The following is a 27,776-nucleotide window of genomic DNA, read 5'->3' as shown; positions in this document are numbered from 1 at the left end:
CTCACCAACCGGCCACAGTTTGTGAGGGCAGGGGACTGTGTGTCTGACACTGTGGTGTGCAGTACGGGGGCCCCGCAGGGGACTGTCCTTGCCCCCTTTCTTTTCACTCTCTACACTCCAGACTTTTCTCATCACACCACAAACTGCCATCTTCAGAAGTTCTCTGACGACTCCGCCATCGTCGGCCTCATCACGGACGGAGATGAGAAGGAGTACAGAGAACTTAACCGGGACTTTGTGGACTGGTGCTGCTGAACTGCCTCCAGATCAATGCGGTGAAAACAAAGGAACTAGTGGTGCATTTTAACAGGAACAGACACACTTCTCCTTCACCAGTGAACATCCAGGGAACGGACATTGAGATTGTGGACTCATTACAAGTGCCTGGGTGATCACTTAAACAATAAACTGGACTGGACTACTAACACCAATGCACCCTATAAGAAAGGACAGAGCAGACTTCACCTGCTCAGGAAACTGAGGTCCTTCGGGGTGCAGGGAGCACTTCTGAGGATCTTTTATGATTCTGTGGTGGCATCAGCCATCATGTATGGCAGTGGTTCCCAACCTGTTTGGCTTGGAGCCCCCCCTATAAGCTGCACCCCACCCCCAGCGCACCCCCCCCAACCTGAAGAAAGATCAAATAAATGTGTTTTAAAAATGTTTTATAAGTAGACTCATGATGACACAGCGAGTCTGTTACTCTGACTTTGTCCAGAATGTAAAAATCTATTTTTATAACATCACAGCCTCAGAGCAGACAAAGCTTTGCATCTCCTCTCAGATCTCTGGCGCACCCCCCCCCCCCCCCCGAGGGGGCGCGGACCCCTGGTTGGAAAACACTGATATATGGAGTGGTCTGCTGGAGCAGCAGCTCATGGCTGCAGACAGGAAGAGACTGAACAAACTGGTTAAGAAAGCCAGTTATGTCCTGGGCTGCCCCCTTAATCCTGTGGAGGTGGCAGGAGACAGGAGGATGATCACAAAACTGTTGTCTATCATGGAGGACACCTTCCACCCCCTGCAGGAAACAGTAACATCACTGGGCAGCTCCTTCGGTGACAGACTGCTTCACCCGTGGTGTCTAAAACAGAGATACCGCAGGTCCTTCCTTCCTGCTGCAGTCAGACTGTACAATCAAGCCTGCTCTCAGTAGTTCAGCTCACCCACTAACTGTGCAATAAAAATGTATATAGGAACATTGTGCAATTTCACAGAAACTTTTCTGTAAACATTTACCGTAATTTCTGGACTATAAGCCGCTACTTTTTTCTCACGCTTTGAACCCTGCGGCTTATATGACGATGCGGCTAATGTATAGATTTTTACGGGTGAGCTTCATGCCGTCAATACGTTTAGCCTCGTCACATCAGACCAATGAAACTGTTTTAATTAAATCAAACGCACTCACACTAAATTCTTCAGATCAGTCATTTTGGCTTCATGCACACACCTTCATCATGGAAAACACACAATGAAATGTGCTGTCTTTAAAGTTAAGGGTATGAGCTAAAAGTTGATTTTCAGTTGGGTTTTTGAGAGAGCAGCAGAGTGCTTTTGTTCTAGTTTGGTGTCAGAAATGACGACAGTGTGAGCACTCTCACTGCTCTGCGCTTTGACCTATCTTGGAAGGTGTTTCGTTTTTCCTGTTAGCTACGTCTCTCATGTGGAGTGCCGACAGCCGCAACGGACAGAGCTAATTAAACTTTGTTGCTAATGTTTCACTATGCTTCTGCCTTGGAGATTATTTGTCTTTTTACACTATTGGTCCAAGTCAAGCTGAAGTAAAGCACAGAAAAAGCAAGCCCTGTGTGATTATTTAAAGACTTGAGAATGTTAGCTAGCTGTCTAGATACGCGCTGCAAGGGCAGCATAGCGTTAAAGGTAATCGATCTGCCTGTCGAAGAAGAAAATAGAGTTGCTGCACGTAAGCTTGGCATCAATGAATCAATGGTTAGACGGAGTCGGCAGCGTGAAGAACTGACTCTACGTTTTACTGCCCTGTTACAGGCACTGTTCGGAAAAAAAGCATTTATTTAATTAAAAGTTTAAAAAATCTTTCTGTGTAAATACCTATTACATTACAACGTGGACACCTGCTGCTTATAGACACGTGCGGCTTATATATGTACAAAAATGTTTTTCTTTTTAAATTTAGTGGGTGCGGCTTATATTCAGGTGCGCTCAATAGTCCAGAAATTACGGTATATTTCTTCTAGAAGGAGAAAATGATTAAATCTGTGCACTGTGTGCATTGTGTGCTGCTCTTTTTCTTTTTCTTGCTCTGTTTCTTGTATTCGCTGCTGTAACATCGAAAATTTCCCCACTGTGGGATTCAATAAACGCTTAATCTATCTATCTATCTATCTATCTATCTATCTATCTATCTATCTATCTATCTATCTATCTATCTATCTATCTATCCAATCATATATTACATGCAGTATATGCAATTATTGTCAGTGAAACGTCTATCTGTATTAGGCCTGTTATATTTGATGATTTAATAAATAAGGTAAAGTTTAGTCAATAAGGGGGGTTCTGGGAGACCTACTCTCATACTTGCATCTGGTATAACACACATGACATGGCCAGATTTGAGTACAAGAACATCTGGTAATACAGGTGTGATCTAATAGATGGAGCCCAAGCTCTTGTGATTGCCTCACCTTCAATTTCAAACAATAAACGTTTGGACATCATTTCTTCACTTCCCTCTCATCTCTGTTATCACTGGCCACTTGCCTTATGTTCATGTCAGCCTGAACTGAACTGAAGATTGAGTATTGGACATAGAGAATAAAAGACCTGCTGTAACTTTTCAAGCCTTTGCTACAAATAGGTTTAGATGGAAAAGATGCTATCTCTCTCATCTGTGTAAGTCATCACATGAAGCTCATCCCATCACATGCTGCCGTCCAGTGATACCTCAAGAATGTTCTGTGTTCCTCATGCACCTGCATCTACCTGCAAGACCCAGTCAAAGACTTCACCTGCCTGAATGTTCAATATTCTACTGTTCATGGCCTACTGTGAGCTCAGCCTCCTGACTACTGAGCATCAGCCTACAGGCTGCACAGTCAGGCTGTAGGCTGTTGGCAGCATTAGGGCACTCCTGAAGTTTTCCTACCAATATTGTCATTCTAATTCCAGGAAAGGCTTATACTGATTTGTCAAGTTTGTGTATTTTCTGCAGAAAGTGGTCGATTCTAATTAGGAGTGACAGATTGGGATATAGAGGATACTTGACCTGACGATGTGGCAAATTTCTGTTTTGTTCTGCCTATTATCAGCTTGCTGCCCCATCGTTAAACTTAACATTAAGATCATTAGCTCAAATAATCTTATTATTAAAAAATTCAGGATATAATTGATTTTTTGACAACAACAAAAAAACATAGGGAAGAAATTGCAGCTCAGGGATCACGATACCATGATTCCTGATGACACTCTATCTTCTGCCAGCTCATCTCTTAATTAAATAGCTATGAGTTTGTGAAAAAATAAATGCATCTGCATTAAATCTCAGCAGAATTTCCTGAACTTAAACTTTGACTAACATACACAGGACATTGTGTTGAGTGCTGGACATGGAGAAGCTGTACCTGACTGTGATGTTAATGAATGTGATGTGCAATGCTATTTCTCACCTGCTGCTTAGGAATACTCCTCTTGACCCGGTTGAGGGTTTTACGATTGTAGCCTTCCCCACCAAGGTGAACTTTGACAACTCCTGATTCCAGAGGGTCTGCTGTCATTTTTGGGAATATATGTAAAGCCTCCTGGACAGTGGGAATCAGAATGCAGTCAAAGAGATAAGATACAGCAAGTTCAGTTTAAACCCACAGATGTGATCTGCAATACCACACAAAGGTATTTGTTTGAAATCAACAACAGATCTAACACAAGGTGATTTGAGAAGTGCGTGTAAAACAAGAACAATGTGAAGGCTTGCCTGTTGCTGAGCACTCATGTTGACTCTCCTTAACAACCTCTTCTTCTGTTCACTTAGCAGGCTATCAATTTTCCTCATGGGCGGGAGGTACAACTCATCTGAGGAGTTAAAAGTAGCAGAACTCTCGATAAACATTTAAATCTGACATATTTTCACAAGAGACCTGCAAATCCTGTCTAACCATTTCAGTGGGGGGTTTGTATCACAGTCAAGGTATGGTAAAGGGTGTTTCTTGCGTTAAAAATTCTCAAAATGCAACAAATACAATTTGCTTTCAGTTCACTTACTTGGGCTTCATCTTACCCTTAATCATAAAAAAAAGATTGAGATACTTGATCTCCTTCAATGTGGCAGCAGCCTTGCAATGCCTTGTTTGTCTTTGTCACTGTTATACTATCCTTATTGCACCAATAATCGTGCGGTTTTTTTGGTTATAACCTATTAGGGATTGTCACTGGGGCCACTTTTAAAATCACTGAACTCTAAGAACCACAGTATTCACTACTGGATTCAGTTAAATTGTTTCACCAAAAGCTTCTCTTGTGGCTTCCTCAGCATAGTGCCACTGATCATGGACAAAGTCAAATATATTGCACCATTAGTATAACTTACTGTTACGTTTCTTGATGCAAAGACTCAGGTGCAGGTAATGAAGATTCAAGATATTTATTACAAAAATAGGAATAAAAACAGAACTGACAAAACTGAAAGTCACTAACTCAATGAGGACCCCTTAAGGGCTCGAGCAAAACTACTAGGACTAAGACTAAAACCAGGAAGGATTAAACACTAAGAAACTGAACTAAAAGAGGACCTCGAATGGGCTGGAAGTAAATACCTAAATTTATTACTAAATAAGAAAGCTAAGGAAACTCAAAATCCTAACCTGGACACAGTACAACAGTGGCAAGAGAGGTAGAAGGAAAAAAACGCAGGTCTTACAGACTAAGCCAAAAACATAACAAAATGATCTAACCACAACCAGAACCTTAACTATACCGGACAGGAAAACACAATCAGAATCGGGACTTGAAACCACTATCTGAAACTATGACCAGAGTGCAAGTGCTCAGTAAACCTTTCAGGTTAGAGACTCAAAAAGACATAGAAAAATCAAGAAGGTAATCTGACTAAAGCTACGTTACGAATGCAATTAGACTGGTTACCAGAGCGGAGAGGAGAACTGACTGTCTGAGAACAGAGACGGAGGGAAGGGAAGTCCAGGTGGCAGAGGCGATGTGTGGCAGAGGCGATGTGTGGCAGATGCTAAGGAGGAGACGCTGTGTGGCACGTGCTGCGGAGGAGACACTATGCTGCGGTGGGGTGAACTGAAGCAGGAGAACGGCTGGAGGGCTTGGTGTCTTCAAGTGTGATCCAGAACGGGAGACAGAAGTTTGAGTGGAACATTAAACAGGCCGGATCCAATGAGTCATTCAACGATCCGGTGAAGAGTGATGACAGAGCCCCGATTATATGAAGAAGTGAGGCAGATGATTGTGATCGCTCCCACCTGCCTGATTACCAATAGGCAGCACCTGCTTGCAGCGCCACACACCAACTCACGCCACCTGGAGGGGGAGAGAGAGAGAAAGAGAAACTGCCACTATGTGGTGTTAGATACAGAGACCGTGACAGTACCCATCCACAAGGTGCACGTACAGCGCAACCAGGATTGCGCTGGTTGAAATCATGGACCAAGGTATGATCCAGGATGAAACGTCGAGGAATCCAGCTCCGTTCTTCAGGCCCATAACCTTCCCAGTCTACAAGGTACTGGAGCCCACGTCCATGGCGACGAACATCCAACAGTCGTCTTACAGTCTAAGCGCGGGCGTTGTTGACCATCCTGGGTGGAGGAGGGTGACGGACGGGGGGGGGCAGAGGACTTTCCAAAACAGGCTTGATCTGAGAGACGTGAAATATCAGATGAATCTTCATAGATGTGGGCAATTTAAGACGAACAGCACTGGGATTCACTATATGGTCAATGACAAAAGGTCCCACAAAACACGGTGCCAACTTCTTAGATTCAACCCGCAAAGGTAAGTCTTTAGCCCGTAGCCATACCTTCTGTCCCGGGGTGTATTCAGGAGCCGGAATACGGTGGTGGTTGGCCTGGCGTTCCATCCGCAGAGAGGCCCGCTGCAAGGAGGAATGTGCCCGCCTCCACAACTTCTCACACCTCCGAATGTAGGTACGGAGATTTCTTGCTCCTGAGAGGGGAATAGTGGAGGCTGATAGCTGAGAGAACATTGAAACGGGGATAGACCAGAAGAAGCATTTGACAGTGAATTATGTGCATACTCTATCCACAGAAGAAGACTGCTCCAGGCAGAGGGATTTTCTGAGGTCATACATTGAAGGAAGATCTCTAAAGATTGATTGGCCTGCACTGTCTGGCCATTCAACTGGGGATGAAAACCAGAAGTGAGGCTAACAGTCACTCCAAGGGCAGAACAAAAAGTCTTCCATACCTCAGATGTAAATTGAGGGCCCCGGTCGGAGACGATGTCAGTGGGGATTCCGTGCAGCCGGAAGACCTGCTCCACAACGATGTCAGCTGTTTCTTTAGCTGAGGGCAATTTTCGGTAGAGCAATAAAATGGGCAGCCTTAGAGAATCTGTCAATGATAGTAAGAATGACTGTGTTACCTTTGGAGACAGGTAATCCAGTGACGAAGTCTAAAGCGATATGGGACCAGGAGCGTCGAGTTATGGGAAGTCCAGAGTACAAGTCCAGAGCTGGGAAGATGAGGTGCCTTGTTGCGTGTACACACATAGCAAGCTGCGACAAACTCCCGGGTATCCTTTTCCAAGGTGTCCCACCAGAACTTATGGCGAATCACCTCCATAGTTCGCAAAGCCTCAGGGTGGCAGGAGACCTTGGATGCATGGGCCCACTGGAGAACCTGGGATTGAATTGAATCAGGTACAGACATGCGGTTAGGTGGACAATTATCTGGAGACGGCTGTAGGGCCTGGGCTTGGCGGACCTGGGATTCAATTTCCCATTTAAGGGAGGCCAGGAAACAGGTCTTGGGTAGAATAGGTTCAGGTGTACTGGTGGTGTCCTGGGTGGAGAATTGGCGGAACAGAGCTAATATTTCTAGAACCAGGTCTGTAAGTAAAGGAAAAGTTGAACCTTCCAAAACACAAGATCCACCAGGCCTGTTGAGCATTGAGCCTCTTGGCAGAGCGAATGTATTCTAAATTCCAATGATCTGTCCAGACAATGAAGGGGTGTTCAGCTCCCTCCAACCAATGCCTCCATTCCTCCAGTGCCAACTTAACAGCCAGTAATTCCCGGTTCCCAACATCATAGTTCCGCTCAGCGGGAGAAAGTCGTCGAGAAAAGAAGGCACAAGGATGTAGTTTATGGTCAGTAGGGGGATGTTGAGAGGGAACTGCACCAATTCCTGTGTCAGATGCATCCACTTCAACAATGAACTGGAGACTTGGATCTGGCTGAACTAGAATTGGGGCAGATATAAACCAACATTTGAGATCCAGGAAGGTGTGCTCGGCTTCAGGGGTCCACTGGAAGGTCCTTGCAGTTGAGGTTAGTGCCACTGCAACCTTACTATAGTTGTGTATGAACCAACAATAGAAATTGGCAAACCCCAAAAACCTTTGCAGTTACTTTCGGTTGGAAGGTTGTGGCCAATCTCTCACAGCAGAAGGTTTCTGAGGATCCATCTCAACTCTTCTAGCAGAGATAATGTATCCCAGGAAGGCTACGGTGGAGGCGTGGAACTCACTTTTTTCAGATTTAACAAATAGTCTATTTTTGAGCAGGCACTTGAGGACCTGACGGACATGGCAGACGTGGTCTTCAGGGTTTCTGGAATATATCAAAATATCGTTCAGGTAAACGAAAACAAACCAGTTTATGATGTCACGGATCAAGTTCTGAAATACTGCAGGTGCATTAGTCAGTCCAAATGGCATGACCAAGTATTTGAAGTGGCCTAGTGGGGTGTTAAATGCTGTCTTCCACTCATCCCCTTGTCGGATCCGGATCAGATGGTATGCATTGTGAAGGTCGAGCTTGGTGAAAATGGTTGCTCCATGAAGTGAGGCGAAGGCTGAGTTGATGAGGGGCAGAGGATACTTATTTTTTTAATTGTAATATCGTTAAGTCCACAAAAATCAATGCAGGGACATAAAGTCTTGTCCTTTTTATCGACAAAAAAAAATCCAGCACCACCTGGGGATGAGGAAGGTCGAATGATGCCTGCTGCCAAGGATTCCCGGATATAAGTTTCCATGGCTGACTGCTCGGGCTTGGACAGGTTATACAAGCGACTTGAAGGCAGAGTGGCACTGGAGATGAGCTCTATAGCACAGTCATAAGGACGGTGAGGGGGTAGGGACAGTGCATCATCCTTACTGAAAACACAGGACAAGTCATGATAATTCTTGGGTACAGAATCCAGATTTACAGGAGTGGGCACCTTGGAGTTGACGGGGGCTGATGGAGGTAATGCAGACTGGAGACAGAGTTCATGACATTGTGAGGACCAGGCCACTACTTCCTCCCTCCTCCAGTCAATCTGGGGATTGTGCTGCTGCAACCAGTGATATCCTAGGACCACAGGGGGATTGGAGTCATTAATGATACAGAGGGATAACTGTTCATGGTGATTGCCAGCTAAGACCAAGACTCAAACCAAGGTGACAGTAACGGTTTGGCGGGTAACTTGGGCTAAATGGAGTCAATTTAAAACTATGGCCTCTAAAGGCTGCTCTAATGGTTCGGAGGAAATACTTAACTACAGGGTGAGTTGACTGTCGATGAAGCTGTCCTCTGCACCTGAATCAATCAATGCCTGGATTGGGAAAGTGGTGGACTACCAACAAATAGTTCCTGCCAACTGTAACCGGTGGGGGAGTGAAGTTGAAGTTCGGCTCACCCGGAGCCCCCTTACTGGAGGTCAGCCTTTCCTTTTGCTGAAGTGTGGGACAGGAAGCAATGTAATGACCGGGCCTGCCACAATAGAGACAGAGGCTAGCATTTCGTCGATGTTGTTTTTCCTGGTCTGATAGTTGGGTGTGTCCCAGTTGCATAGGTTCAGGGTCAGGTGCCGGGGGAGTAGTTGGCGGTGCCCTAGTTGTTACTGGTCGTGTCGGTCCGGGACTCAGACACTGGTGTCCTTCGCAGTGACGCTCACGCAGCCAGTTGTCGATCATGATGGCGAGGTGGATCATTTGGTGCAAGTTGGATGTTTCCTCTCGTACCGTTAACTCATCCTTGATGGATTCCTGGAGGCCTCTGTAGAACGCTCCCTCTAGAGCTTCATCGTTTCATCCAGTTTCCGCCGCCAAGGTCCGAAATTCCACAACATATTCAGCTACACAGCGCGAACCTTGTTGGGCAGCCATCAACCTGTGGGTGGCCTCTCTTCCCAGGACAGGGTGGTCAAACACTTTCCTCATCTCATCAATGAATGCTCTGTATGAGTTGCAGATTGCGTCTTGACGTTCCCAGACAGTTGTTCCCCACTCTCTCGTTGACCCAGTCAATAGGCTAATCAGAAAAGCTACCTTAGCTCTATTGGTGGAATAACAGAGGGGTTGTAAATTGAAAACTAATGAGACTTGGGTAAGAAAAGCCTGACAGAGCCCCAAATCACCCTTGTAACGTTTTAGGAATGGGAACATGTGGTTCCCGACTGGGCTGAACAGCTGCCTGGCTAGGATTAGCAGTAGCACTTGGAGCCAGCACAGAAGGCAGGGGTGGGTTGTGAGACTGACTGACCTGGGTGACCTAACTTTTCTGTGAGCTGAGAGACTTAACAGTGCATTGTTGCTTCCAACTAAGCTTCGAAGCATCTCTTCGTGGTGTGATAACACATTCTCCTGATTAACAATAGCTTTTTCAATTGAGACAAAGGGTGCCAGGGCCTTGGCGCTGAATTCATTGCCCACTGAGTTCATCATGACCGGATCGTACTGTTACGTTCCTTGATGCAAAGACTCAGGTGCAGGTAATGAAGATTCAAGATATTTATTACAAAAATAGGAATAAAAACAGAACTGACAAAACTGAAAGTCACTAACTCAATGAGGACCCCTTAAGGGCTCGAGGAAAACTACTAGAACTAAGACTAAAACCAGGAAGGAATAAACACTAAGAAACTGAACTAAAAGAGGACCTCAAATGGGCTGGGAGTAAATACCTAAATTTACTACTAAATAAGAAAGCTAAGGAAACTCAAAATCCAAACCTGGACACAGTACAACAGTGGCAGGAGAAGTAGAAGGAAAAAACGCAGGTTTTACAGACGAAGCCAAAAACATAACAAAATGATCTAACCACAAAACTAACCTGTGAACAATCCAACGCTTGGTGAATTCTGCTTCACAATGATAGGAAGAGCCGACATCGAAGGATCAAAAAGCGACGGCGCTATGAACGCTTGGCCGCCACAAGCCAGTTATCTCTGTGGTAACTTTTCTGACACCTCCTGCTTAAAACCCAAAAAGTCAGAAGGATCGTGAGGCCCCGCTTTCACGGTCTGTATTCATACTGAAAATCAAGATCAAGCGAGCTTTTGCCCTTCTGCTCCACGGGAGGTTTCTGTCCTCCCTGAGCTCGCCTTAGGACACCTGCGTTACCGTTTGACAGGTGTACCGCCCCAGTCAAACTCCCCACCTGCCACTGTCCCCAGAGCGGGGACAGTGGCAGGAAAACACTATCAGAATTGAGTCTTGAAACCAGTATCCGAAACTATGATCTGAATGCAAATGCTCAGTAAACCTTTCAGGTTAGTGACTCAACAGGACATAGAAAAATCAAGAAGGTAATCTGAATACATACAATGCAAGGCTAAAGCTACGTTACGAAGGCAACTAGACTGGTTACCGGAGCAGAGCGGAGAACTGAGAACAGAGACGGAGGGAAGTCCAGGTGGCGGAGGTGATGTGTGGCAGATGCTGCGGAGGAGACGCTATGCTGCAGCGGGGTGAACTGAAGCAGGAGAACGGCTGGAGGGCTTGGTGTCTTCAAGTGTGATCCAGAACAGGAGGCAGTTAGAAGTTTGAGTGGAATATCAGACAGGCGGGATCCAATGATTCATTCAACAATGCAGTGAAGAGTGATGACAGAGCCCCGATTATGTGAAGAAGTGAGGTAGATGATTGTGATCGCTCCCACCTGCCTGATTACCAATAGGCAGCACCTGCTTGCAGCGCCACACACCAACTCACGCCACCTGGAGAGGGAGAGAGAAACTGCCACTACGTGGCATTAGATACAGAGACCGTGACACTTACCTGACTGCCCTGTAAGGGTCATGAGCATTATCATATCTAGATATCAGGAGACTGTATTATCCCTTAGTGTTTATTTCCTTAACCTAAAGACTGTATTAAAGTCTTGCATGGAATATGGGATGTAATTAGTGTACTCTTTTCCTGCAAACCACACACTTCAGTTATCCCACAATTAAAATGGCCCACGACCATGTATTCTGCATTGGATTCAAATTCGGATGAATGCAGCACACCCACCATCTGGACTGTCGGGTCTATCTTAATTTTACATCATCTGATGACAAAATCAAGGCTTTAACCACATGCTTCCTGAACACATATCAGGTTTATTGTAAGACTCTCACATTTTTTTTTTGTTAGCAATTCAACTCCTAGCATTCAAAGACAGGATGAAAGTCTTCTAAAAAATATTATAAATCATCTTAACCTTGACTTTTGTGCCTGTCAATCTTGCCTGTCAATGTGGCTGGATGTTGCTAGACATGCTGCTGTTTTTGGCTCCTGATTAGTCAAGGGAGTCTAATATGGATGATGCACCAAAGACCTGACATTCTCTCATCTCAGGAGTTCTCTTTGTTCTTTTCTAAAGACTCAGCTTATTTCACTAATTTCAGCTTCCTCGTCTCCTCTGTCATCTGTCTTCCTGCCAGCAACCCCAAAATCGATCTTGGTGTGCCATCATGAAAGAAGACACAATTCCTAAAATGCATCTGGAGGACATAGGATTGAGAATCAAGGAGGCTGCTGGAGGAGAAAAAGGATTCACTGGTGGATCCTAGCTGTGTCCCCGATGAAGAATTTTCTACTCTGCACTGGCATCAAAATAGGCATGACATATAGCTGTAATATACAAACCATGCCAGAAGCAGGACAAACAAAAGTGTCTATATAATATTTATCAATCATAATATACAGTCGTGGACAAAAGTTTGCATACACTTGTAAAGATCATGTATAGCACGATCTTTACAAGTGTAAAGATCATGTGTGCAGCACAGTCCTGAGTTTCCAATGACAACTCAAATTTTTCCTGATGGAATCCTTGAAACCCATGCATCTTTGGCACAAAAAACAGTTATGCGCTTTGGTTTTTTCATAGATTTATTATAGGTCTTCTGGACATATGACAAAATCTGCTGGGTCAAAACTATACATATAGCAATGCTAATATTTGGTTAGACGTCCCATTTTCACCTCAACTGGGCACTTTTGTTAGTCCTCCACAAGCCTCTGGCAATGTTCTGGCGGTATCTTTGACCAATCCTCTTGACAGAATTGATACAGTTCAACTAAGTTTGTTGGCTTTCTTACACAGACTTATGTCTACATTTGATAGGCTTTAAGTCAGAAATTTGGTGAGATATGGGTTCCAAAAGAGCTGCAGAATAATATCACCAACATACTTGACAGTATGGTGTTCTTTGAGTTATTGGTCTCACCTTCTCTTCTCTAAACATATTTCGAGTCATTGTGGCCAAATAGCTCAATTTTTGCTCCATCTGACCAAAGAACTTTCCTCCAGAAGGCCTTTTCTTCATCCATGTGTCTAGAGGAAGGGCTTCCTTTTTAGGGAGAGCCCATGCTGATGTAAAACACACACTGTGGACATTGACACTTCTAATTCAATACAGACCTGCTTTTTAGTGACTCTTGATTGACTCCTGACCATCCTGAGCAGTTGTCTCTCAGCAGCAGGTGATAGCCTGTGTTTTTTTCCTGATCATGGCAGTGACACAACTGGGCCATGCATATTATATTTATTTTTTTTTTTTTTTTTTTTTTTTAAATTATCCCTTATTAATCCCTCGAGGGGAAATTCTGATTTTCGCATCTCTCCCCAATTGGGAGAGAGCGACGGGTCAGCCGCGGTACAGCGCCCCTGGACCAGGAAGGGTTAAAGGCCTTGCTCAAGGGCCCAACAGTGGCCACATCGGGGCTTGAACCTCTGACCTTCTGATCAGTAGTCCAGACACTTAACCGTTGTGCCACCACTGCCCCAAACAATCGATGATTTTGGGATCTGTAGCTGCTTTGACAAATGGATCCAAGTGACTTTTCTGACATGTGGCTCAGTCTAATAAGTGTACCAAATTAGACCTATTTAAATCAACTTAGGGAAATGGATGGCTGTAGTCAATCCTGATCGCTCACAAGAAGTTAAAAGGCCATGCCATTTAGAAAATGTGATGAACAGAACTGTCTACATCTCCAAAACTGCTAATTCAAATCAAATATTCCCGAAGACCTATAGTAAATCTATATAAGAATCCAAGGGCATGATTGCTGTTTTTGTTTATTTTTTTGACAAAGACACAGAGTTACAGAAATCATTGAAAACTCTAAACTGCCATGATATACATGGTCTCAAGTCCAGTATGTTAGTGTACGTAAACATTTGGGCATTACTGTATGTTTGGTTGCTGTTGTTCATTCATCATTCTGCTACTCATGGTGTGTCAATAAAAAGGGTTTAACTGATCTCTGTCTGAGCCTTCTTACTCATTCCCTTTTAAAGACTTAACATGATAATGAAGAATCTAAATATTTGTCAGCCTCTCAGGTATGAACCTTGTAGAGGTCTTGACATTTGTTTAGTTTAGTTTACAACGAATGCTAAACACCTGTAACACATCTTGCTGACCACAGTTTTAGCCACACTTACAGTTTACAATGATGACACAGCATAGTTGTGGAGACACACTATACTGGAGGTGCATATGATCCTGTCATAACAATACAGGATTCTAATCAGCCTTTTTGCTCCTCCATCTGAGTGCTCACCATCAGTGTCCTCCAGTGCTTGGATCATATCAGGGTCCAGTGCTGTGCTGACCAGCATCTCCACATAGCTCCTGAACATCTCCCTCATAGCCCAGTTGTTAGCTCCACCCCGCATGAGCCCTAAAACACAAAGAAGCTGCACACAGTGGGTTGGGACACAGCAGACACTGGCTGACAGTGATGTAACAAAATGTTACAATAAATGTCTCTACCAAACCAAAGAAGAGCTGACCTTCATCATCACTTGGTGGAGAGGAATCAGACTCAGAGGAGGAAGATGGCACTTCCTTCAGCCACTTCTTTCTCTTCTTGGGGGGAGGCTCAGCCTTGTCCTTTGATGTTTTGGCTCTGGACTGACATTCCATCTTCTTCTCTCCTTGCTTCTCCCTGAGCCTTGCAAATTCCATGGTGTCATCTCTCCTTTCTCGTTCTGCTCTCTCCCTTTTTGCGTTCTCCTGATCTCTTTGCTTCTCCCTCTCCCTTTCCCTTCTTTCTTTTTCTTTCTGCTCCCTCTCATTTTCACTTTCCTTCTCTTCTCTGTCTTTCTGCTCTCTCTGCTTCTCTCTCCAGTCCCTATCCTGTTTCTCCTTTTCTATCTTTTCTCTTCTCTCTTTATCTTGTTTCTCTCTCTCTTTTTGCTCTACCTCCTGACTCTCCTTTTCACTTTGCTCCAACTCCTGTTTTTCCTTTTCTTTAAGCTCTTCCTCCTGTATTTCCCTTTCTTTTTGTTCCTTCTCTTTCCACTCCCTCTCTTGTCTCTCCCTTTCTTTTTGTTCTATTTCCTGTTTTCCCCTTTCTCTCCACTCCCTTACTTGTTTTTCCCTTTCTATCCATTCTCTTTCCTGTTTCTCCCTTTCTCTCTGCTCTATGTCCTGCTTCTCCTTCTCTCTGTGCTCCCTGTTTCTTTTATCCCTCTCTTTCAGTTCCCTCTCCTTTTGCTCTCGCTCATATTCCTTTCTCTCCTTGTCCTTTTGCTCTTTTTCTCTTTTCTCCCTCTCTCTATGCTCTTTCTCCCTTCTTTCACTGTCACTCTTTTTCTCCCATTCCATTTCTTTCTCCTTTCTTCTACGATCCCTCCCCTTTTGCTCTCTGTCCACTTTTTCACTGTCCATCTTTTCTTTCTCATCCCTCTCTTTCTGCTCTCTTTCATGTTTCTCCTTCTCTTTTTGCCCTCTCTCATCTTTCCTCTCTCTTTCCTTGTATTCCTTTTCTATTCTCTTCTTGTGTTCCCTCTCTTTCTGTTCTTTTTCCTTTTCCCTCTGCTCCTTCAGCTCTCTCTCTTTCTGTCTTTCCTTGTCTTTGTCATCTCTTTCCATTCGAGGTTGGGCCTGACTGTGAATTGTGGGAAGCTGTTTAGGTAGCGACTGGCGTCTGCCAATCAGTAAGTTAAAAAAAAAAAAAAAAAAAAAAAAAAACAGAAGGAATGAGGCTCTTGTGTCTTAAGGCCTTGAAGGCTGCAAAGTTATTTGAAATTAATCTGAAATCAGCTGTTGACAGCGATGATTTCTACAAAAGCTTCTCACTGAATTTGGTTCAGAGCTGCGATTTTGATGTACAGTAGATCTGCTTCTGGTAACTTTCCAATTTATATCAGTTCATCTTCATGTCTCTTCCTCTGAGAGACAGAAACATTTGTCAAGAAAATCAAACTCATAGGCTTACCTCAGAGTCAGACTGGCTCTGTGCCATGGCTTCCGGGAACACACTCTAACATAATCTTTTTTGTTGACATTCTCCAAGAACTTCACATATAAACGCTGGTAACGCATTTTGGCATCACCAAAGTAACCCAAATACTGAGGGAAGAGACAATGAAATTAATTAATTAGAACTTCATAAATACCATTGCGCAATATGAAAAAATCTAATGTTACAGAGAACAAAAGCAAAGAACAATCAAGCAGGACAGTTTTACATGTCCCAAACTGCAGTGAGTTATTTTTTGAAAATTCAACCACTACTATGTTATAGAGGGAAACATTAAACATCAGACAGAGTACTCACTGGTTCTGGGAAAACGGGTTCCTGGTTTGTACCGTACCAGGTCTGACATCACTGGTTTGTTTTGAACCCATAGAGCTGTACACTAACAGTTTGCTCATATTACGTTTTTATTGACTGAACTTGTGGAATTCCTGAATTAAACATATGTCTTCTGGAAAACTCACATTACTGGTTGCACAGAACTGCCTCTGACCATCTTTGATCTCTGGGCTGAATTTCTGCAGCAAAGCTTTCTGCACCCTCCAAATTGGTGGGGGCTCCCGGCCTGTCTGCAAGGCCATCTAGAGACACAGACATAGTGTATATCATTGATGATGTGCTTAAACCACATTTTATTCACCATACGTACTTCTTAAGAGTTATGTTGCAATCTAACCTTAAGAGTTCTGATGTCCTCAGTTCGCACCACAAACTCATCTCGTTCACGAAAGATTCCCTCGCCTCCACTCTCACTGTCCTCTTCTTCACTTTCCCCAGCGATGGCAGCATCAGCCTGCTTCTTTGCCAAGTGGAGGGAGGTAAGACGCTGGGATGCTGGGGCCTCCTCTGGGGTTGGAGGTGATGGTGGCTGAGAGGATGATGAACAGGGGGAAGAAGAGGAGAGTGCAGATGGGGAAGGCTGTCCAGCTTCAGGCTCCTGGTCCTGATCAGAAGATGATGGGGGAGGTGTGGTGGAAGGAGGGGGAATTGGCTGACCCAGTGGAAGGTTGGAGAGGGGTGATGACGGATTGGCCGGAGGGGATGTGGACGGGGGTGGGGAAGTGCCTGCTGTTGGAGTCTGTTGGAATGAGGACTGCTGCTGATCAGAGAGAGGACAAGTTGGACTCTCTTCTTCCTCATCTTGGTGGATTGGCAGTGGGGATGGTACAGAAAAACACAGGGGAGGGAGCGGTGAGGGTGAGGAGTAGGTGGGTGGCGAGGGGGAGATGGATAGGGATGGTGATGGAGGTGCATGAGCAAGCACAGGTCCTGATGGAGAATCTGAAAAACAATGGGGCAGGATGAAATGATAAAATGACTTTGTAACCACTGCAAGTTTTGAACTTGACATGACTACGACTGAACTTTCATTCCTTGGTTTGGTGCATTTCTGTATAAACGGGTTGCAATAACAGTGACCAAATGTACATTCTAATATTAGGAAAACAGGATGTTTTCCACTGTTTCTCCCGACTCCAACACTATTGTGTGGAGAGCCCCCACGTGCTGCGCAGGTGCCCAAATCTACCAATAGGACTTTCTAGCGCATCAACAACAACACAATGCTTTAACTGTGTCCTATCAATTACCAGCACCAAGGAGGAAGTCATCCAGGATAATCAGGAAGAACATTCACATCTGACACCAGAAGCAATCTTTTAACATACAGATATTGCATCTCCATCCATCTCAATCCAAAAACACTTGTTTTTATATGAATAAAGTTTCATAGTTACAGTTGCGGTGAATCAACTCCGTTATAGCTGAGCAATTCCATTTGTTAAAGGCCATAAGATGCAGGTGACATTTTTTGAAAAAAGCTATGAAATACATCTCAAGCAAAGATCATTTTGTCAGTTAAATTTTTAGTTAACCCCTTGACGGCTATGGTAGCGAAATTGCAACATACCACTTTCATTCAGACTGCAGCCGAGATAGTGTATCCATTCCCCCAATGCCGGCTTGTGCATATTCAATACGTACCTCGGAACCTTTTGCAAGCACTGGTTTCTTGTAGGACCAGGTGGAGTGGGAACTAATTATTATGTATCTGCTCTATGTGTAATAGATAAATTAACAATCTCCACTTATTTTAGCATCAGCTGGAAAGCAATAGCACACAAAAAAAATGTTTTTTGTTTAATTGTAAATAAATTCAGGCGTCAAGGGGTTAACATTTTAGATAACAGAAAATAAACATACGCATTACCTTGAACTTTAGGAACCTCCAAAATCTGCACTTCTGACATCCTCTCCTCATCCTTCCTCTCCTCCTCCTCCTTCTCCTCCTCCTCCTCCTCCTCCTCCTCCCCTTTCAGGATTCCTTGCGGCAAATTCTGCGACTCTTTCATTATATCTTCATAATTCACAGTCTCCTCTCCTCTCTCCTCAGCCTCATCCTCTTCCGCCTCTTCTCCTTGCTCAGACATTCTCTCATCTGTTTCTTCTGGGTTTGACTGTGGGGAGGGTTTTTGTTCTTCCTCGTCCTGTGTGTGCTTCTGAGAGTATGTAGGGGCCTCCTCTTTTCTGTTCTCCATAGTGGGAATAAGGGGAGGCATGGCAGGGAGAGGGGGACTGAATGATGGCTCCTGGGGTGTAGGTGGGGATTGTGTCGGTTGGGCTTTGATCATTGCTGAAGCCATTGCAGCAGCCAGTGAGTGTGGGGTGTCATAGAGAGCAGAGATGGCAGATGAGATGCTCTTCTGCAGGTCCTGGTTCTTACTGACCGAGTCCTCTTCATCAGAGGAGAAGGAAGGAAGTGTCTCCAAGTTCCTTTTCAGCTCCTCATCCAGAGGCTTGCAGGGGCTTGGGCAGTTGCTGAGGGCCAGGTCCGTCCCCTCACCCTGCTCTCCCTCATCGAATGTTTCCGGAGGCTGCTGTGGAGGACTTGGGGATAGGGAAGGAGGAGGTGGGGATAAGGGTCTAATACCGCCCTTCAAAGAGAAACAGGGGTTTAGAGTTTCTTGCTCGCTTTCATCATGTCCTGTGTCAAGGTCTGACTGTTTTTTGCCTGTCTTCAGGAAATCCAAAAAAGAGGCCATGAAGGCAGGTTTGAAGTCAAAGGCCTTCTCGTCAGCCTACGAAAAAGCAGGATTTAATTACTGATGGCTTTCATGGTGTTGTTACTCTGTCTTCCTTTGCACACTGCAAGAACAGTTCTGATAGAGTGCTCGGGATCATCACCAACACCTGCCTCTACAGGGGCCATTTCACAACAGGTAGTGCTACAAACTGGGATTCATGGAAAATACTACTACTGATGAATGGGGCCACTCCAATTTTCTTCCTTGCCTGCCTTCAACTTCTTGGCAGTATATGCCAAACAATGAGTGTAAGTTGTCTTGTGCATTTAGTTTACTATGGTAGTTAACTTGTGATGAAGTGATGAAAATATTCAGAATCTACAGTGCAGGTGTGAGATTTCACATTGGACATGTTAGGTCCAGTTAAAAGGAACTCAGGTCTGTTTGCACAGTTAGTATGGTTCATCTCAGCCCTTGTGAAAGCTGTTAATCAATGTCAACAAACACACCCACACACAATTTCAGAGGAGAAAGTACAGCTTATATTTTTTATGACTGAAACTTACTTGTTTACACTTGGTGATTTTTTTAATCATTCAAATTGGACTGGGTGACTGACTGGGCTGGGCGGTTTCTGTGGTGTGGAACACTTAGAACGCATATGTATTACTGTTACACAGACTTTAACTGCTTTTTTTAACCACAGCAGAACAGGCTATTTCCAAAAGTAAAACAACTTATAAATTATGGTTCTGTGAACGTGTTAGTAAACAGTGTCAATGCATCGATCCAGCTGACACAAAACTTTAGACTATAAAGACTATAAAGTTTGATTTATTGATGGCAAAGTAATGCAGCGGTAAGCACTGTCGCCTGACAGCAAGATGGTTCTGGGCTTCATATGATGGCTGACTGAGGCCACTCTGTGTTGTGCTTTAGTTAATTAGTGATTATAAATTGCCCAATGTTGTGAATTGCCATGTATGATGTTACAGCGCAGTGATTGACTGGCGATCTGTCCAGGGTGTACATTGCTCCTCACCTTCTCTCAGCTGGGATATGCTCCAGCCCCTTGTGACTGGTCCAAAAGATAATCAGTCATTTCACCATTAGCAAGGAACATGTGTAATAAACAACAATCCAATATATCTATCATGTAAACGCTTTACCATTGTCAGAGCTCTCTTGCATTTAGGAGCATTTTTATTTTATTAGTAAAGACTAAAAGAGCAGGGTTTTAATTTTTACTCTTCTCCTAAATTGTATTGTAAGCAGTTCACTAAATACAGACCCTGGAAGCTGTAAGTAATAAAGTTTAACAGGCAGTAGGTGGCAGCAAGGATCCTGTACTGAAACATGCAGTAACTGTGGCAACAGCTGCCCTGGTAACAGGCATCTCTCTCCTCTTTGTCAGTCAGAAAGAGCTGGCTGTCAGTCAACTATAACCTCCTTCTCTCAAAACCTCGGATCCCAAAAACATGACTGAAAATAGCATTATTGTCTTTTTGTTCCACTGAAAACTACATCAGGAGCTAATTTCTTACAATTAGATTTGAAAAATACTTAGATAGATGCTCCCTTCTTATGACTGTAGGAAACTGAGGTGTGAATAAGGTAGAGGATGTCCTCTCTCCGACAGTGGCTTGAGTCTGAATAGATGAGTTATGAATTATATATGAAGCTCCTGGCTTTTCACAGTTTTGCACAGGGTGTAATGCAACTTACTGAATTGGAGAGTTTCTGCATAGCAGTCCAAGCTTCAGAATTCAGTGGGTCATCAGATTCTTTCTTCCATCGATCCACCATCATCTGGTGTTAACAGAAATCGTCATGTATAAAGATTAGTTTCACGAAATAAAGACTAGTGCTCAGTGTACTATGTTGTCAATCCTCTTAAAGATTTCATGGTGGGGGTTGTATAAAATCAGGAACACCTTCATCCATTTAGATTATATGTAAGAGGACAGATTTGCAGCTGATATTACCAAAAAGGATATAAGGAGCAAAAAATGTGTATTATGCCTCTATTATTGCCACTGATACAATCTATGTTTTGCCATCATTTTTAAAAATGCGTTTCAGACAATATACTTTAAAAGGGGGATTATTTATAAATTGCATGTTCTCCTATTTTAAATGTTTTTAAATCTGACTAAAAAAGGAGAGACAACAGCAGTCACTGAGGCCACACAGCAATTCCTAATTTGCATGTGTGGACAGCTGCAGAAGGAGAAGATCGATCAAAAGATAGACAAAACATGGCACTTTGTGTGGTTTCTTAGCCTGCCTGCTTTTTTGGGTTGTGAACTTTTGGCCCTAATTACATGTTCCCTAATTGTAGTAATCAACAGTCAGAAGGGAAACAGCATGAAAGTAAAGGGACAGTCAATGATACAGACAATAAGAGAGACAGAGATGTATAAAGTTATCTCCTCCTGCTGATTTTTAGTGATTATTTTGAAGGTTTAATTATTAATTGTACATTAGTTTGTTCAGTTTTGTTCAGTTTTCACATCTAGCATCTAACTGTTGTTCAAAGTGCTCTAGACACTGTGGATTATTTGATACATGTTGTCCTTGAACCACCAGAACAATACCCTTGCTGTGGTTTGGGACCTGCTGATTTAAAATTTATGCTCTGAGACACAACATTACATGAACTGTAAACTGTAAAGTGTTATGTGACAAAAGGTAATGAAAAGTGTAATATTTAACTGTAATGTACCATTAAGGATCATAAGTATTTTAAAGGATGGAACCCTACAAGTGTGAACAACCTTAAAGTTGAGCCTGCACTTTATGCACTTTATGAGAGACACAATGAGAGAATATCTGCTAAAAGACATACTGACTGAACTGTATACCTCTCTTTTGGAAATCTAAGGTGCCCCTTGTTACTCAAAATATACAGTACTTCTCACTGTTGCTGAGGCAACTAGCTTCTGCTGCACTCTAATATAAAAAAAGAAAAAAACATATTTATTTACTTATGTATTTTCTTTAAAACATATTTTCTAGGGAATATAAATCAAATTAAATATTGGTAAAATAACAAGTGTCCCATAATTTTTTATTTATATATATATATATATATATATATATATATATATATATATATATATATATATATATATATTTTTTTTTTTTTTTTTTTTTTTTTTTTTTTATAACCTTGTCAAAAATTGCAATGTCTGGCATTGAAACAATAGCAAATCATTCAAAGAGATTTTTTTCCACAGCAAAAACAAGCATGTTTCAAAAAGAAACTAATGAGAAATGAACAACACTCACTGTAAACTGTCATCGAAAGCAGATATCTAATTCCAGGGTTAAATTATTTGACATAAAATACAGTTAGAATCGGTGTGTCTCATGCAGCATTTTTTTTGTAAAGCCTCTGTGTTTTACCTCTTCCGCTCTCTGCTGATGCATCATAATCTTGTCTTGTGCCTGGTTCAGTTCATTTCTGTTGATGTCCATGGTGATGCTGGGTCCAGGACTTAGGCCCAGAGATGGTGCTGACCCCACTGATCCATCAGACAGAATTGGTTCACTGCTAGACAGTGAGTCTGTCCTCAACAAGGACTCTGACGAAGGCATGGTTGAAACAGGCAGTTTGATCTGAAGGACAGACAAGTTGGTTGGAATCAGAGCTTAGCAAATAATATTTGTATTTTTTTAATTAACAAACTAATTAAGAACTACTGATTGCTGTTTCACGGTATTAGTGTAATGCACTGCAAGCAATGCAGCATCTTGTTCTCTGCTGTTTATGGTATCTCACTATTAAGAACAATCTTCCCGAACCACAAATTGATCACACAAATACATCTCTCTCTAAATGGCTAGATATTAGCAAGTGTCTGTATTTTGCAGCATTCAAATGACACTGAACTCTGTACAAGACAAACGAAAAAGGAGGTAAATCTATTTTACTCCCTGCATCACTGAACTGACTGGAGAATTAATTTTAGTGTTGCTGCATCCTGAAACATTGGCAAATAAATGAGGACTGAATAATTTTAGACTTAACAGTGAGTCTACATTTTCTTTGTAATGACCTGCTAACAACAGTGAAAATAAAACACATGCACAAAAAAAAACATGGATATTTTACAATCACTGGTTTGCTAACAGTTGTAGTTAAGATTCATTTCGAGGGAAGGGTAGAACAGAAATACGGACTTTGATTTTTATTTGCTGTGCTACACTACCTAATCCATTAATGAGGATCACATTAGATCTACACTATACACACACTGTATATTTTACTTGAGCTAGTGAAGGTCATTGGACATTTTTTGGTTTTATCCAGGGAATAGGGTATCAAACCTATTAAGTTCCAGCTTTTGTAGGTATTTATTAAAGTCATACTTCAATAATTGGGTAAAACATACTTGGGTATGTTTTACCCAATTCAGATTTATTCTCTGATTCTTCCTTATTTCCTCTATTACCTTGATAGGTCTAACTGGATCTTGCTGCGGCTGCTGAGATGGCTGTTGTTGTGGCTGATGATGCTGTTGATGATGCAGCTGGTGGTGAGAACAAGAAACATGCTGCTGCTGATGATGCAGGTGATGCTGTTGTTGCTGCTGGTGTGGTGGGTGGTGAAGATCTGCCTGCTGGCTGTGATGTTGTTGTGGATGCTGTTGGAGATGCTGCTGTTGGCTGTACTGTTGCTGATGATGATATGGAAGGCTTTGTGCTTTGTTAATATCACCATGTGTTTCCACCAGCCCTTCCTCCTTTCTGCCTCGTCCTCGACCCCTCCCACGCCCCCTCCTATTTTCTCCAACCACTGATCCCATCAATCCCCTGCAGTAAGGAGGCTCTGGAAGAGGACGTATGCGTGGTCTGCCTCTTGGACGAGGAGGACCTTCACGTTTTGGTTTAGTTGGTTTCCTTCCTCTTTTCTTAGGGCCTTCTTGTGGGAAGAGCTGTGGAGGGTGTCCAAGGGAAGAGTAGCTGGAGGGTTGGCAGAAGTCCATGTCACCCATCAGTGGACTGAGCCCACTTACCCCAGATGTCCCAGCTGCCTTCCTACAACTAGACACCAAGTCAGGCAACAGATCAGGAAGGCGTCGATTGTTGAGACGAATATCTGCTGGAACATCAGCTTTATCTTCATCATCCTCAAATTCATACTCCTGCGCATAGTTTTTCTTTGTTTGAGGTTGAGGTTCACGCCGCTGTTTAAGCAAATGAAATGAACTGGTCTTCAGCAGTTTCTTGGGTCGAGAAGAACAGAAGATAGGTGAGGTCAGACCAGTAGTATTGGAATTTCCACCGATTCCAACAGCTCCCACCATCTTGTTGACTGAGCCATCCACCTCAGGTGAGGAACTCAATCCCAAAGTGGTAGTTTGGGACTGGATGAGGCCAAGCTGGTCAGTGTTCACAGTGGAGGGGAGCTCATGGCCCTTCAGAGAGTCAAGGTCTAAGTGTAGATTGCCATTACCTGTCCTTGAAAGGCTACGGCAATACTGCCCATAGCCTTGATCACTGTGATGACCAACCATATCATAGCCCTCTCCAACACCTCCTGTTTTTAAGGACTCCATACCATCTTGCGCCTGCCCATGGCCCTGGCTGAGGCTTTCTTGAGCAGCCTGTCCTGTCCCAGAATCCCCAGCACAACTTGATTTGTAATCAGTTGAACAAAACATGTCCTCCATGTCAGGAAAGAAAGAGCGGTCTTCATCATGTAAGAGAGACTCTGGAAAGCAAATGGACGTTAGAGGTGCAAACCGCTGCTGATGCTGAGCATGATTCTGTCCCACTTTATCTGCTGGGCTCACTGTGTCAAACTGGTGCTGTTTGAGCTGGTCCAATTGTGAGTGTGACAGTTGTGTCACACTCACAGTTGTGACAGGCTCTCTTGGTCGAGGTTGCTGCTGTTGTGGGGGAGTCCTCATATTTGCTGCCATCCGGTGGGAGTGTGGGTGAGGTAACTGAGTGTGTGGCAGATGATGGTGAGTATGTGCTTGCTGTTGGTGGAGGGCATGGGGGTGGGCTTGGGCCTGAGGCTGGTTGAGGTGATGCAGGTGTGAAGGGGACGATAAGCCCAAGTCTGGCTCAGCAAGAAAATCATGGAGATCTGCAGCTGTTTGCTGGGGATGGTGGTGAGGTGTAAGTCTGTGCTGCTGTCTATGCCTGTCTCCAGCACCTCCCTCTCCTCCTGTCACAGTCACCCCAATCCCAGTTTGGTCTAGAGGTCCACTGTCTCTGCTGTTGGCCCGAGTAAGAGATTGATTCAGCATGTCTAGTGGAGACATTGAATTCTGACTGGCTTGATCTCTTGGCTGAGCGCCAAGCCTGTAGTGAGTCTGGAGCTGGAGTTGCAAGTGTGAAGACTGGTTCTGTGGGTGGGTCTTTACCTCGACAGGCCCTGCTCCGCCAGCTGAACTCATCATGGCCTGCTGGCTTAGAGAATGCTGTTGTTGTTGCTGCTGCTGCTGCTGTGGAGGGGCTTGCTGGTGGTCCATTTTGCTGTGGGTGGTATGCGAAAGTACAGACTGCAACATGTGAGTTTGCTGAGGAGGATCTGGTGATGAATTCATCAGAGAAAGAGGGACCTGGCTTTGTCTAGCCTGCTGCACATCTGGTGTGTTACACAAGTAGGCATTGTCATTTGCATCTGAAGGTTTCTTTAGCTCTATGTGAGAGTGGCTGTGTGAGTGGGAACTTGGATGACTATGCTGAGAATGTTGAGAGTGCTGTCCATGTTGAGTTTGCTGGGAGTGCTGGGAGATTTGGGATTGCTGATTGTGCTGAGAGTGTGAGGACACATGTGAGGTATGATGGGGATGTTGGGAGTGTGGGTGTTGTGAGTAAGGGTCCCCTCTTCCATAATTGACCACAGAGCCCAGAGACTCATGCTGTTGTTGATGTGAGGGGGTAGTATGGGGGTGGGAAAGAGAATCAGAAACCCCTTGCACCACTCCAGATGTGGACTTTGATATGGTCAGCTCCGACTTGGTCTGCTGTTTCTTCTGTGATATTTCTAACTGTCTGCTTAAGCCACTTGCATTATCACTAATAATTGTTCCAGGACCTGAACTGCTGGTGGTGTTATTGGTACGAATGACACTCTGAAGGTGGTACCGTTCCTCTGAAATTTTGTTAACATCATAGGTCAATCCCTTTCCTTCTCCGTCCCTTGTTTGTGAGAGTGGTTGGGGTAGTTGCTGAGGATGTGGGTGATGCTGGGAAGGATGGGGAGTTGAGCTTTGGGCATGTAGTAAGTGGTGGATTAGGAAATCGTCATCATCCTCTTCTTCACCCTGGGTTTGCTCAACTCCCAGTATGTTTGTCTCTGTTTTTGGCTTGGGTGGTGTTGAGTGGTAGGACTGGCTCTGAGCTTGTTGTGTTTCAGCAAAACCTCGTGGTGAGGACATAAAAGAAGGTGACAGAATAGAGGGCATGTATTTTGTGGCCCCTGAGCCTCCAGGGGACTGTGCAGGACGAGCAGCAGCAGGAGAATGCAATCCAGGGCGACTGATAGTAGAATTGACAGAGGGTGACATGCTTGACTCAGGCAGGTGGTAAGAGCCACTAGCTCCATTGCCAACACCAGCTGCCCTGCTGCCTGACCCTGCAGATCCAACTCCACTGCCAAGTGCAGTCAATCCTGACACAGATCCACTGCCTGTTGATCCACTCCCATAACCTAATGAAGGACTTCTTGCTCTTCTGAGAGAAGCTGGGCCAAAACCTGAATCCTCAAAGACCACCTCTGCAGAAAAAGAGCGTCCTTCTGCACCTATACCAGTGAACATTTTACCCCCAGTGCCCCCTGCTCCTGAGTTTAAGTCCTGGGCATGAGGTGAGCTGAAACCTCCGTAAGGTTGGGCCATTTGTGTTGATGGAGGTTGGTTGGGAGAGTAGGATTGGGTATGTTGCCTGGGAGGCGTCTGGTTGGGTAGGCCTGTGCTAGATTTAGCTGCAGATTGAGAGCCATATGTGGATAGGCATTGTTTGGCTGCTGGCTGTTGAACAAGAGTGGATGACACCACTGGTAGAGGAGGTGGTCCTGGAGCTGACTGTGGTGGGGGTTGCTGATGAGACGGAGCAGACAAGGAGCTAGTGCTTGTCTTGGAGCTAGAAGAGGTTGAAGAGGTGGTGGAGGAGGCTGATGGTGTAGTGTGTGGTTCACGGGAAGAAGAAGATGCTGAGCCTGAAGAGGAATACCCACTACTAGAGCTGTTACTTTTGGCTCCCTTAGTGGCCGACGAAGAAGAAGCTGATGAGCTGGAGGAAGAGGATGTGTAGGGTGTTTGGATGATAGGTTGATAGGTGTGGGACTCCATCCTTGATGAGGGCTTGGGGTCAGAGGATTGGCCCTGTTCCTCCAGGGGACTACAGGACACTGCAGCACGCCGATGGCGGCTGACTCTCTGCTGATAGCCAGATGACCCACCACAGCTAACATATTGCTGTAGGGTTGTGGACTCGGCTGGAGATGAACGTTGGTAATGCTTGATCACACTGTCCTGTCGAGAAACTGCCCTCTCTGAAGGAGGCTGGGGGGGTGCCACAGGCTGTAGGGCTGGTGTGGAAGAGAACACAGAGGCATTATAGAGCTGAGAGGACTGGTTGTGGAGCTGAGAGGACAACAGGTTGAACTGGGGAGGAGGCAGGTGGCAACTGGAGGAAGTGGGTGGGGCCTGGGATTGAGGAGGGGCAGGGGACTCCTGAGAGCCCCGGTAGGTGGCACTCTGGGAAGACAGCAAGCGATCAAAGCCCAAACTGGATTGAGAGGGTGTTTTGATGTGTAGCAGGGAATCATGTGACGATAGCAAGCCATTAGAATTCGGACTAAATGTAGGTGCATCCTGCAGGGATAGTGAGGGAGTGAAAGATCGTCCAGAAAAGGAGCCAGGATGCTGGTATGCAGAAAGGGCTGAGGAGGAGGGGAAGGAGCTGGAACCTGGAAGTGCCCCTGAAATAAAGAGCTCCGCTGGGGCCGGTGTGTGCATTGCTACAGGACACAACATTACATAGACAGAGTTGGTCAATGCAAGTCACTATTAAACA

At 44.4% G+C, this 27,776-nt stretch overlaps 1 protein-coding gene across 1 annotated transcript in view; it reads right to left on the bottom strand.

The window, feature by feature from the left end:
* prr12b (proline rich 12b) overlaps positions 1-27,776 on the bottom strand; it is a 43,242-nt gene that overhangs the window by 5,245 nt on the left and 10,221 nt on the right. Inside the window, exons 4-14 of the mRNA XM_023286698.3 lie at positions 23,195-27,720; positions 22,146-22,358; positions 20,463-20,546; positions 17,924-18,791; positions 16,391-16,995; positions 16,179-16,295; positions 15,673-15,806; positions 14,243-15,381; positions 14,011-14,130; positions 3,956-4,053; positions 3,651-3,782 (exon numbers count right to left, since the gene is read on the bottom strand). Coding sequence (XP_023142466.2) covers positions 3,651-3,782; positions 3,956-4,053; positions 14,011-14,130; positions 14,243-15,381; positions 15,673-15,806; positions 16,179-16,295; positions 16,391-16,995; positions 17,924-18,791; positions 20,463-20,546; positions 22,146-22,358; positions 23,195-27,720 — 8,036 coding nt within the window. The remainder of the gene's footprint in view (positions 1-3,650; positions 3,783-3,955; positions 4,054-14,010; positions 14,131-14,242; positions 15,382-15,672; positions 15,807-16,178; positions 16,296-16,390; positions 16,996-17,923; positions 18,792-20,462; positions 20,547-22,145; positions 22,359-23,194; positions 27,721-27,776) is intronic.

The sequence above is a fragment of the Amphiprion ocellaris genome, chromosome 19 (genome assembly GCF_022539595.1).
Source record: "Amphiprion ocellaris isolate individual 3 ecotype Okinawa chromosome 19, ASM2253959v1, whole genome shotgun sequence".
Lineage (NCBI taxonomy): Eukaryota > Metazoa > Chordata > Actinopteri > Pomacentridae > Amphiprion > Amphiprion ocellaris.
The sequence above is the reverse complement of the archived record's forward strand: the minus strand, read 5'-3'. Positions and strand labels throughout refer to the sequence as shown.